The 11,608-nt window shown below is 41.3% G+C and overlaps 1 protein-coding gene and 1 long non-coding RNA gene across 2 annotated transcripts; both read left to right on the top strand.

Annotated features, from left to right (window-relative positions):
• The first annotated feature begins 1,898 nt into the window (after nucleotides 1-1,898).
• LOC120291122 lies at nucleotides 1,899-4,388 on the top strand. Its single transcript, XR_005548967.1, has 2 exons — nucleotides 1,899-2,818; nucleotides 4,125-4,388. It is a non-coding gene; the product is annotated as an uncharacterized LOC120291122 (long non-coding RNA).
• A 6,516-nt stretch (nucleotides 4,389-10,904) lies between these two features.
• On the top strand, nucleotides 10,905-11,393 carry LOC104439598 (glycine-rich protein DOT1). The gene has a single exon (XM_039309587.1). It carries the CDS (start codon nucleotides 10,905-10,907, stop codon nucleotides 11,391-11,393), a length of 489 nt encoding a protein of 162 aa, XP_039165521.1.
• The last annotated feature ends 215 nt before the right edge of the window (nucleotides 11,394-11,608 follow it).

Below are 11,608 nucleotides of genomic sequence, written 5' to 3'. Positions count from 1 at the left end.
CAGCCACCGTCCGGCCACCTCCGGCCACCGCCCAGCCCCGCCGGACTTCCCCGGCGTCCCCTTTGTCCTTCGCCGGCCTTCCTCGCCGTTTTGGCCGCCGGATCTGCTCCGACCAGCCAAGGGCAGAAACCCACGAAATGGGTTTCCAGCTGGTTCGGGCCCGTTTTGGGCCGTTTCCGGGCCCCGAACCCGAGCCGTGCTTTGAGGAGTATCGTTCCTCGCGTCGCCGCCGTCGGATTGATCCGATTTGCGCGCGATTTGGTGAGTAATCTCACTAATCCTGGATTAGTTGGCTAATTATGCTTAAGGTTGGTTTAGATTTAATTAATTATGTTTAGGTTGTTAGATTAGAATAAATTAGCAATTATTAGTCAATTGTGATGTGATTTAGATAAATTGATTGCGCAATTATCAAGTAGACGTGGTCTACTAATTATTGGAAGTGCCTCGGGATTTTTCCCGACTCTTAGTGGGCTCCAATTAGGCTTTTCGAGCCTAAGTGGATTTTTTTTTTAGTATTTAAATATTAATTTTCGGAATTAAATTAAATAATTATTTATTTTCCGAAAATTCAACTGAGATGGCCCGGGACCGGAATATTGTGCTGATGACCGTGGTGAAGTCCGTTTAGTTAATCGGGCTTTATTTTGAGCTAAATTGAATTTTTAATATTAATTATTTAATTTTCGAAATTAATAAATAAATTAATTATTTTTCGGAAATTAAGATTTTGATGGCCGACGACCGAAATCTCGTGCTGATCGTCATGGCGCAGTCCGTTTATTTATTTGAGCTCCACGTTGCATGGAATTAAATAAATTGTGATATTTTGGGGAATTACCCTAGATTGATTGGAATTGATTGAGATTGAATTATTGATCGGTAAATGGCCAAGTATGTTTATTAAGCATTTGCAATGCTTTGTTGAGGGGTAAAGTGAGTAGAATTGTGAGAGTGATTTGAATATACTCTTGGCTAAGATCCATCAGGTATGTTAATATCGTGTGAAGATTGAGTGAGTTGATGAGTATGTGGGGATTCATCCCAAGATTGATCAATGTCGGTATGCAATTAGAATTTGACTATGAGAGGTTGTGAGTTGAACCTCGGAAGCCGCCGAAGTATGGCTATGCCAGTTGGGCCGAGATTTGCCACCGAATTTGGAGTCGGTCGCACCTGTTAAGGCCGTAATTTGCCACCCGATAAGGGTCGCGCCTAATAAGGCCGTAATTTGCCACCATTAAAGGTCGCGCCCATTGGGCCGTAATTTGCTACCTAAAGATAGGTCGTGTCCTTCGGGATTGTAATTTGTTGCCAAGAAATTTGGTAGTCTATGCTTGTGAAGTCGTGAGTACGATTTCAACCTGAATAAGGGAAACGACTGGGGAATTGTCGAATTGACATGAAATCGACTAGGTCGATGGATCGAGATATTGATCTGTGATGTAATTGCTTCGTGCCTATTGAACTGTGCTAATATGCGGGTGGAGTCTCGAGGCCAAGGTAAGTCCTCTCGCCCCGTGCGTGTTTAGGCAGCCTATAGTATAATAGTTTACTAATTGGGCTTAGTGGGGTAGAACTCGCCGAGACGTAGTCTCATCCCGCTTGGGGAAAACCATTTCAGGACCTCGTTGAAGAGCCGAGAAGGAGGAATCCGAGAAGGAGGACTCGGAGGGAATCGAATGAAGAATTAGAGCCAAAAATTAAAGAAATTCGGAATTGAAATTAAAGAAATTCGGAATTGGACTAAGGGCTGCATTTTTGGCTTTAAATTGGATATTATTGTGGGATACTAATGCAAGAAAGTAATTAGGAAACATTAGATATTTGTGTGTGGGCTTTGGGAGACCAAGCATTGAAGTAATTGGATGATACTATTGACTTTAAGCTTCCTCTTCCAAGCTTGCACGCCAACACTCAGCTGGTTTCCACCTTCCTCGCACGAACTCTCCTCACCGAAAGCTTCTGCCTTCATTTTTCTTTCCCTCAGCATCTCCTCATCTCTCTGTTCAATTCTCTTGCGCCAGCCCTAAAGCCACACGTCTCTACCATCTCCTCCACCGAAATCCCCAAGTCAACAGGTGAAGCTTTGTTGATCTTGAAGACCGAGCAGCTCCATCGACCTCTTCGCCCACGCATCCCACCGAAGACCATTTGCTTCCTCGTGTCTTCAATTTGCCGGTCAACCATCCAGCAACGAAGACTCCAAGCTGCCAGGAGTTCTCCTCCACACGTCCGAGACACCATCAACGAAGCTGCTTCGCTTCCTCTTTCTCTGCTTCGTTTCCCAGCGACCAGCATCTCCTTCATTCGCTGCTCCCTCGTCCAGCATCGACGATCGAGCAGCAGTTCGGCCAGAAGCCTGCAGCACTTTGGCCTATCTCCATTTCTTCAGCCGTTCAAGCCCAGTCCAGTCGAATTTTCCCAAGCTAAGTAGCCCAGCAGTCAAGCCTTTTAAGGCCCGCAGCTTCTCGGCCCAGCCCATCTCAGCACAAGAAGGCAGTCCATCTTCAGTCAAGCCCAGCAAGTGTCGCAAGCCCAACTCACATTTGTTCAGCCCAACTTCAGTTTTGGGTCAGGCCCATTTAAAGCCCAAGTTTCAGCCCATCTTCAAAGTTCAGCCCACAGGTTCAGCAAGCCCAGTTCCGAGCCCAAGCCGCGAAGCAAGCCTAATCCAACGCAATAACAAATCTTAGTTTGAGCTGAGATTTGTTGGACCGATTCCAGGCCTGGTCCAAGCCCGTGGGTGTCGTCACAAGCCCAAGTTCGGCCGTCGTCGCACCGCCGTCTCGGTGATCTAGTCTCCGCTTTTAATCAAGTGAGTTTAGCTCACTAATCCTTGCTTAGTTTGCTAATGATGCTTAAGGGTTGATTAGATTTAATTAAGTGCAATTAGGTAGTTATATTAGAGCAGATTAGTGATTATTAGATAATTGTGATGCATGTTAGGCAATTGAATTGTGCAATTAGCGAGTAGAGACGTACTCCTATTTATTGAATGCATCTCGGAATTTTTCCCGACCCGTTTCGGGCTCCAATTAGGCATTACGGGCATAAATTAGATTTATTTATTTATTTATTTTCCGGAAATTAGGCAGAGATAGCCGACGACCAGAATTTTATGTCGATTGTCATGGCGCAGTCCGTTTATTTAATTGAGCTTTATTTTGTGCGGAATTGAATTATCTATGAATTTGGGAATTATTCCTGAATTAATTAATGTTGGTTATTAATTGAAAAATAACCGGGCATCGATTGATAATGCCAACATTTTTTTTAGTGGACTATAAATGTGGGAGTTATGGAAAGGAAAATATTATATTTTGGCTAAAGCCAACTATGTGCCCATGCACGATATTTTATCGGGTATGATAAAAGATAATAAGAAATGTTGTGTGGCATAGCTTGGCGATTATTACATCGCTTTGGCATATAGGATGCCTTAGAGAATGCACGTAAATTGTTGAATATATATCATTTCTGTGTGGCGATAATTGATCATGCCTATGTGGCGATAATTAATCATGCCTGTGTGGTATAGAATGTGCCTGTGTGGCATAGATTGTGGCTATGTGTTTGTATTTTTGTGTGCCGAGTATCGTGCCCGTGTGGCTGAAAGTAATTGGAATGCTTGAAGGAGAATGTACTTAATTGGTTTATATTGGCTTTCTGATTAAATATATCACCACGGCGAAAATGACGCCAGAGAGTATGCACATAAAGTGTTTATTGTATACATCATCTTGGCGAAAAAGGCGCCTTTGAAAATATGTGGGATGGGTGATTGGTACATTGTCTTGGCGAAATCGGCGCTTGAGGGAAAATACGTGGTTCGATGACTAGGTATATACTGGAAATTGTGTAGTATGGTTGGGAGTGATCAAGAGATGGTTCGACTGACATATAATCGACTAAGTCGATTTGATCAATGTTTCGATCCGTGATATTATGATTGGGTGTCTATTTGAACTGTGCTAATTTGCAGGTGGAATCTGAGGCCAAGATAAGTTCTCTGACCCATGTGTGCATAGGCAGCCCATATAGCGTATTAGTTTACTAATCGAGTCTTAGGGGGTAGAACTTACTAAGACGTGGTCTCAATGGTTATTGTATAACCATTTCAGGACCCTGATGAGGAGCCTGAGGAGGAGGAATTTGAGGAGGAGAACCTTGATGTGAAACTTAAGGAGGAGGAAGATTTTGAAGAGAAGATGATCCATAGAAGGATCTTGAGTATGACCCGGATGAGGACTGAGATCCCATCCCGTTTTGTGTGAACCTTGTGTTCTTGTAAATAGGTGTGAGATCAACCATTTGTGAATAGTATGGTAAAATACTATGGGTTGTGCTATGTATAAAAGTAAGGTTGTGAATTTTATTATGAAAAATTATGGCTCTGCTTTTCTATCCCATTGCTTTACTTTCTGGGGATTTATAATTACTTCCGCATGTACTTATGAAAAGGAAATGGTCAGCGATACGTAGTCTTGGGATATCTCATTTAAAATCGACTAAGGTAAGGGATGTGACACCATTGGCAAGGAATTGGATGCGTAATGTATTAAATGAACTTTAGTTTTCCTCAAGCAATCACGTCCATATGTTTTCTCCACAAATCAACGATAATCTTGAACGTGTCTCTATCGTTCAAAAAAGTGCGTTGCCTCTCTCCTTTTGAAAAGCTAATTTGGCATAATCCAAATGGTGAAAGAAAAAGAGAAATATTCTTTCTTTTGTCATCAGTAAAATGGATGGGAGATGCAATCTGCATAACTATCCCGGATGAGGAAGAAAAGGTGCATGGTCAGTGATCAATTTTTTTTCTTTTTCTATTTTACTAATGACTCAAGCAAATTTGAGACATTGGATCCTTTTACCACTTGGAAGATTCAAATTCGAATAATCTCAAAACAATTTGATCGGTCTCATGCTAATAATTTCCTAAATAAGGAGCATTTTCACAAAAAAGAAAAAGAAAAAGAAAAAGGAAAAAAAGAGACAGTGGATAATGGAATAAGAATAGCATGTGTCGTTTTTATGAAGGAACAAACCCTTATCTATCTATCAGCAAGGAATTGGATGCGTGATGTATTGAATGAACCTTAGTTTTCCTCGAGCAATCACATCCATATGTTTTCTCCACAAATCAATGGTGATCTTTAAACATGTCTCTATCGTTCAGAAAATTTAATTGCCTTTCTCCTTTTGAAAAGTCTATCTAACATAATCCAAATAGCGAAAGAAAAAGAGAAAGATTCTTTCCTTTTTTATAAGTAAAATGGATGGCAGTAGCAATCCGCATAGCTATCCCGGATAAGGAAGAAAAGGTGCATGGTCGGTGATCAATTTTTTTTTTTTTTTTTCTGTTTTACTAATGACTCAAGCAAATTTGAGACATTGGATCCTTTTACCACTTCTAAGATTCAAATTCGAATAATCTTAAAACAATTTGATCAGTCTCATACTAATAATTTCCTAATTAGGAGCATTTTCACGAGAGAGAGAGAGAGAGGATAAAGGAAGAAGAATAGCACGTGTCATTTCTACGAAGGAACAAACGCTTATATGTCTATTAGTAAGGAATTGGATGTGTGATGTATTATATGAACTTCAGTTTTCCTCAAGCAATCACATCCAAAGTTTTTGTGGTGGGGATCTAGAACGGGTTGTTTTAGGGACTAGAGTTAGACTTCGTATCCCGATCCTTCGATGTGGAATATACATGCAAACCAAACACTTAATTTGGAAACGCGTACTGAATTGGAAAGACTTGGTAGAAAATTTAGGTGCAAAAGCTAATGAAGATTGGACAGGACCTTCTTGACATTGGTTGAGCAATGTCTTCTTCCTCTCTTATTATTGTATTTGCGGACAAATAGGTAGCAGGAGCCACGCCCAAATCATTTATGTTTTGCTCAGTGAACTTCTTATTCCTCAAATGGGCCTTGAATTCAAGGCATGATTTTCACCTCCGGACGGTACGAAACCGAATTCGAGCCGTTGAAAATTGAAGGCCTCCATGTCAATCCCACTTGATAAAATGGTCCAAATTCAGTTTAATACACGCGCTAAGTCTGTACAAGAAAACGAAAAATGGCCGACGCGCACGCGATAATGGATAGTGGCTGAAACGCGGGGAACATTAACTCCTTAGGACGATGCCAGTCAATCGCCGCGTGGCAGTACACTCCAAGCCACTGGTCCTCCTCCACGAGACTCCTTGGTCACCCGGTCAAATATTTTCCTATATAAATCCCCGTGTTCCCTGCTTTCGATCACCGCACACCATCTCAGCTGGCAACACACCTTTGCAGGGCAATATTTCCTTAAGTGAGGGACACCAAAATGTCTGAGCGCGGCTATCCCAGCGGAGGCGGGTACGGCCCTGTTTGAGGCGGAGGCGGGTACGGCCCAGGTGGAGGTGGGTACGGCCCCAGCGGAGGTGGGTACGGCCCCGGCAGAGGCGGCTATGGACCTGACCATGGCGGCCAGCCTGGAGGAAATGTGGTATATGCGCAAGGCACTGGTGGATCAGGTGGACAGGCCGGAAATGCCAATGGCGGAGCAGGTTCAGCACGCTGGAGTATCTTTGGTGGATCAAGTGGATCGGGCGGAGCGGGCGGACATGTAAATGCAGCAGGGGGGTCTGGTTATGGGGGCGGCTACACCGTGCGTTGAGGCTAGTCCGTCACCGCTTGCTGGTCGTGGGGGAGTAGAGTCCTTTGATATGTGATGTAAATTGACTCTGGTGCCTTATAACTATCTTATATTCGAGGGAAAAAAATAAAGGACAACAAACTAATAAGCACCAAGTGGAGTCAGTCATCTACTTGAGCTTGCAAGCATCCTAATGAATTTCGATATTCCTAATATTATCTATAGCTTTGTGCATGAGATGTTCTTGAACCTAATTCCATAAACAGGTTACAAATGAAAGAAACAGAATTCCAATTGAAGGTTCAAAGAAGCATGATTCTTCACAAGCATCGTTATCAACGGACCTTCTTGACATTGGTTGAGCAATGTCTTCTTCCTGTCTTATTATTGTATTTGCGGACAAATAGGTAAAAGGAGCCACTCCCAAATCATTTATGTTTTGTTCAGTGAACTTCTTCTTATTCCTCAAATGGGCCTTGAATTCAAGACTCGATTTTCACCTCCGGACGGTACAAAACCGAATTCGAGCCGTAGAAAATTGATGGCCTCCATGTCAATCCCACTTGATAGAACAGTCCAAATTCAGTTTAATACACGCGTTTGTACATGAGAACGAAAAATAGCGGACGCGGATGCGATAAGGGATAGAGGCTGAAACGCGGGGAACGTTAACTCCTTGGGAGGATACCAATCAGTCGCCGTGTGGCAGTACACTCCAAGCCACTGGTCCTCCACGTGACTCCCTGGACGCCCAGTCAGATATTTTCCTATATAAATCCCCATATCTCCCCACCTTCAATCACCTTTTGACTCACTGGTGCTCCACGTGTCTCCATCGTTCAGAAGAGTTGGTTGCCTCTCTCCTTTTGAAAAGCTGATTTGACATAATCCAAATAGTGAAAGAAAAAAAAGAAAGATTCTTTATTTTTTTATAAGTAAAATGGATGGGAGATGCAATCCTCATAATTATCCCACATAAGGAAGAAAAGGTGCATGGTCAGTGATCAAAATTTTTTCTTCTTTTTCTGTTTTACTAATGACTCAAGCAAATTTGAGACATTGGATCCTTTTACCACTTTTAAGATTCAAATTTGAATAATCTATTTTTTTTTTAAAGTCTCATGCTGATAATTTCCTAAATAAGAAGCATTTTTACAAAAAAGAAAAAAAAAAGGAAAAAAAAAAAAGAGAATGGATAAAGGAAGAAGACTAGCACTAGTCGTTTTTACAAAGGAATGAACCCTTATCTATCTATCGGCAAGGAATTGGATGCGTAATGTATTAAATGAACTTTAGTTTTCCTCAAGCAATCACATCCATTTGTTTTCTCCACAAATCAACAATAATCTCAAACGTGTCTCTATCGTTCAGAAAAGTGCGTTGCCTCTCTCCTTTTGAAAAGCTGATTTGGCATAATCCAAATAGTGAAAGAAAAAGAGAAATATTCTTTCTTTTGTCATGAGTAAAATGGATGGGAGATGCAATCTGCATAACTATCCCGAATGAGGAAGAAAAGGTGCATGGTCAGTGATCAATTTTTTTTTTCCTGTTTTACTAATGACTCAAGCAAATTTGAGACATTGGATCCTTTTACCACTTGGAAGATTCAAATTCGAATAATCTGAAAACAATTTGATCGGTCTCAAGCTAATAATTTCCTAAATTAAGGAGCATTTTCACAAAAAAGAAAAGAAAAAGAAAATAGAAAAAAGAGAGTGGATAATGGAAGAAGAATAGCATGTGTCGTTTTTATGAAGGAATGAACCGTTATCTATCTATCGGCAAGGAATTGGATACGAGATGTATTGAATGAACTTCACTTTTTCTCAAGCAATCACATCCATATATTTTCTCCACAAATCAACGATGATCTTAAACGTGTCTCTATCATTTGAAAAGCGGATTTGACATAATCTAAATAGTGGAAGAAAAAAAGAAAGATTCTTTATTTTTTTATAAGTAAATGGTTGGGAGATGCAATCCGCATAGCTATCCCAGATAAGGAAGAAAAGGTGCATTGCTAGTGATCAATTTTTTTTTTCTTTTTCTGTTTTACTAATGACTCAAGCAAATTTGAGACATTGGATCCTTTTACCACTTTTAAGATTCAAATTTGAATAATCTATTTTTTTTTAAAGTCTCATGCTGATAATTTCCTAAATAAGAAGCATTTTCACAAAAAAGAAAATAAAAAAGGAAAAAAGAGAAAGTGGACAAAGGAAGAAGAATAGCACGTGTAGTTTTTACAAAGGAATGAACCCTTATCTGTCTATCGGCAAGGAATTGGATGCGTAATGTATTAAATGAACTTTAGTTTTGCTCAAGCAATCAAGTCCATATGTTTTCTCCACAAATCAATGATAATCTTAAACGTGTCTCTATCGTTCAAAAAAGTGCGTTGCCTCTCTCCTTTTGAAAAGCTGATTTGGCATAATCCAAATAGTGAAAGAAAAAGAGAAATATTCTTTCTTTTGTCATGAGTAAAATGGATGGGAGATGCAATCTGCATAACTATCCCGAATGAGGAAGAAAAGGTGCATGGTCAGTGATCAATTTTTTTTTTTTTTCTGTTTTACTAATGACTCAAGCAAATTTGAGACATTTGATCCTGGAAGATTCAAATTCGAATAATCTGAAAACAATTTGATCGGTCTCAAGCTAATAATTTCCTAAATTAAGGAGCATTTTCACAAAAAAAAAAGAAAAGGAAAATAGAAAAAAGAGAGTGGATAATGGAAGAAGAATAGCATGTGTCGTTTTTATGAAGGAATGAACCGTTATCTATCTATCGGCAAGGAATTGGATACGAGATGTATTGAATGAACTTCACTTTTTCTCAAGCAATCACATCCATATATTTTCTCCACAAATCAACGATGATCTTAAACGTGTCTCTAACATTCAGAAGAGTTTGTTGCCTCTCTCCTTTTGAAAAGCGGATTTGACATAATCTAAATAGTGGAAGAAAAAAAGAAAGATTCTTTATTTTTTTATAAGTAAATGGATGGGAGATGCAATCCGCATAGCTATCCTAGATAAGGAAGAAAAGGTGCATTGCTAGTGATCAATTTTTTTTTCTTTTTCTGTTTTACTAATGACTCAAGCAAATTTGAGACATTGGATCCTTTTACCACTTTTAAGATTCAAATTTGAATAATCTACTTTTTTTTTTTGTCTCATGCTGATAATTTCCTAAATAAGAAGCATTTTCACAAAAAAGAAAATAAAAAAGGAAAAAAAATCAAGAGAAAGTTTGGACAAAGGAAGAAGAATAGCACGTGATCAATTTTTCTTCTTTTTCTGTTTTAGTTTTTACAAAGGAATGAACCCTTATCTGTCTATCGGCAAGGAATTGGATGCGTAATGTATTAAATGAACTTTAGTTTTGCTCAAGAAAAAAAAAAAGGAGAGAGTGGATAAACAAAGAAGAATAGCACGTGTCGTTCTACGAAGGAACAAACGCTTATATGTCTATTAGTAAGGAATTGGATGTGTGATGTATTATATGAACTTCAGTTTTCCTCAAGCAATCACATCCAAAGTTTTTGTGGTGGGGATCTAGAACGGGTTGTTTTAGGGACTAGAGTTAGACTTCGTATCCCGATCCTTCGATGTGGAATATACATGCAAACCAAACACTTAATTTGGAAACGCGTACTGAATTGGAAAGACTTGGTAGAAAATTTAGGTGCAAAAGCTAATGAAGATTGGACAGGACCTTCTTGACATTGGTTGAGCAATGTCTTCTTCCTCTCTTATTATTGTATTTGCGGACAAATAGGTAGCAGGAGCCACGCCCAAATCATTTATGTTTTGCTCAGTGAACTTCTTATTCCTCAAATGGGCCTTGAATTCAAGGCATGATTTTCACCTCCGGACGGTACGAAACCGAATTCGAGCCGTAGAAAATTGAAGGCCTCCATGTCAATCCCACTTGATAAAATGGTCCAAATTCAGTTTAATACACGCGCTAAGTCTGTACAAGAAAACGAAAAATGGCCGACGCGCACGCGATAATGGATAGTGGCTGAAACGCGGGGAACATTAACTCCTTAGGACGATGCCAGTCAGTCGCCGCGTGGCAGTACACTCCAAGTCACTGGTCCTCCTCCACGAGACTCCTTGGTCACCCGGTCAAATATTTTCCTATATAAATCCCCGTGTTCCCTGCTTTCGATCACCGCACACCATCTCAGCTGGCAACACACCTTTGCAGGGCAATATTTCCTTAAGTGAGGGTCATCAAAATGTCTGAGCACGGCTATCCCGGCGGAGGCGGGTACGGCCCTGGTGGAGGCGGGTATGGCCCTGGTGGAGGCGGGTACGGCCCTGTTGGAGGCGGAGGCGGGTACGGCCCAGGTGGAGGCTGGTACGGCCCTAGTGGAGGTGGGTACGGCCCCGGTGGAGGCTGGTACGGCCCCGGCGGAGGTGGGTACGGCCCCAGCGGAGGCGGGTACGGCCCCGGCGCAGGCGGCTATGGACCTGGCCATGGCGGCCAGCCTGGAGGAAATCTGGTATATCCGCCAGGAAATGCCAACGGCGGAGCAGGTTCAGCATGCGGGAATATCTTTGGTGGATCAAGTGGATCGGGTGGAGAGGGCGGACGTGTAGATGGAGCAGGGGGCGGAAATGCCAACGGCGGAGCAGGTTCAGCACGCTGGAGTGTCTTTGCTGGATCAAGTGGATCGGGCGGAAAGGGCGGACATGTAAATGCAGGAGGCTACACCGGGCGTTGAGGCTAGTCCGCCACCGCTTGCTGGTAGTGGGGGAGTAGAGTCCTTTTATATGTGATGTAAATTGACTCTGGTGCCTTTTAACTATCTTATAATCGAGGGAAAAAAATAAAGGACAACAAACTAATAAGCACCAAGTGGAGTCAGTCATGTACTTGAGCTTGCAAGCATCCTAATGAATTTCGATATTCCTAATATGATCTATAGCTTTGTGCATG

Source organism: Eucalyptus grandis, chromosome 3 (assembly GCF_016545825.1).
Source record: "Eucalyptus grandis isolate ANBG69807.140 chromosome 3, ASM1654582v1, whole genome shotgun sequence".
NCBI classification, from domain to species: Eukaryota; Viridiplantae; Streptophyta; class Magnoliopsida; order Myrtales; family Myrtaceae; genus Eucalyptus; species Eucalyptus grandis.
The sequence above is the reverse complement of the archived record's forward strand: the minus strand, read 5'-3'. Positions and strand labels throughout refer to the sequence as shown.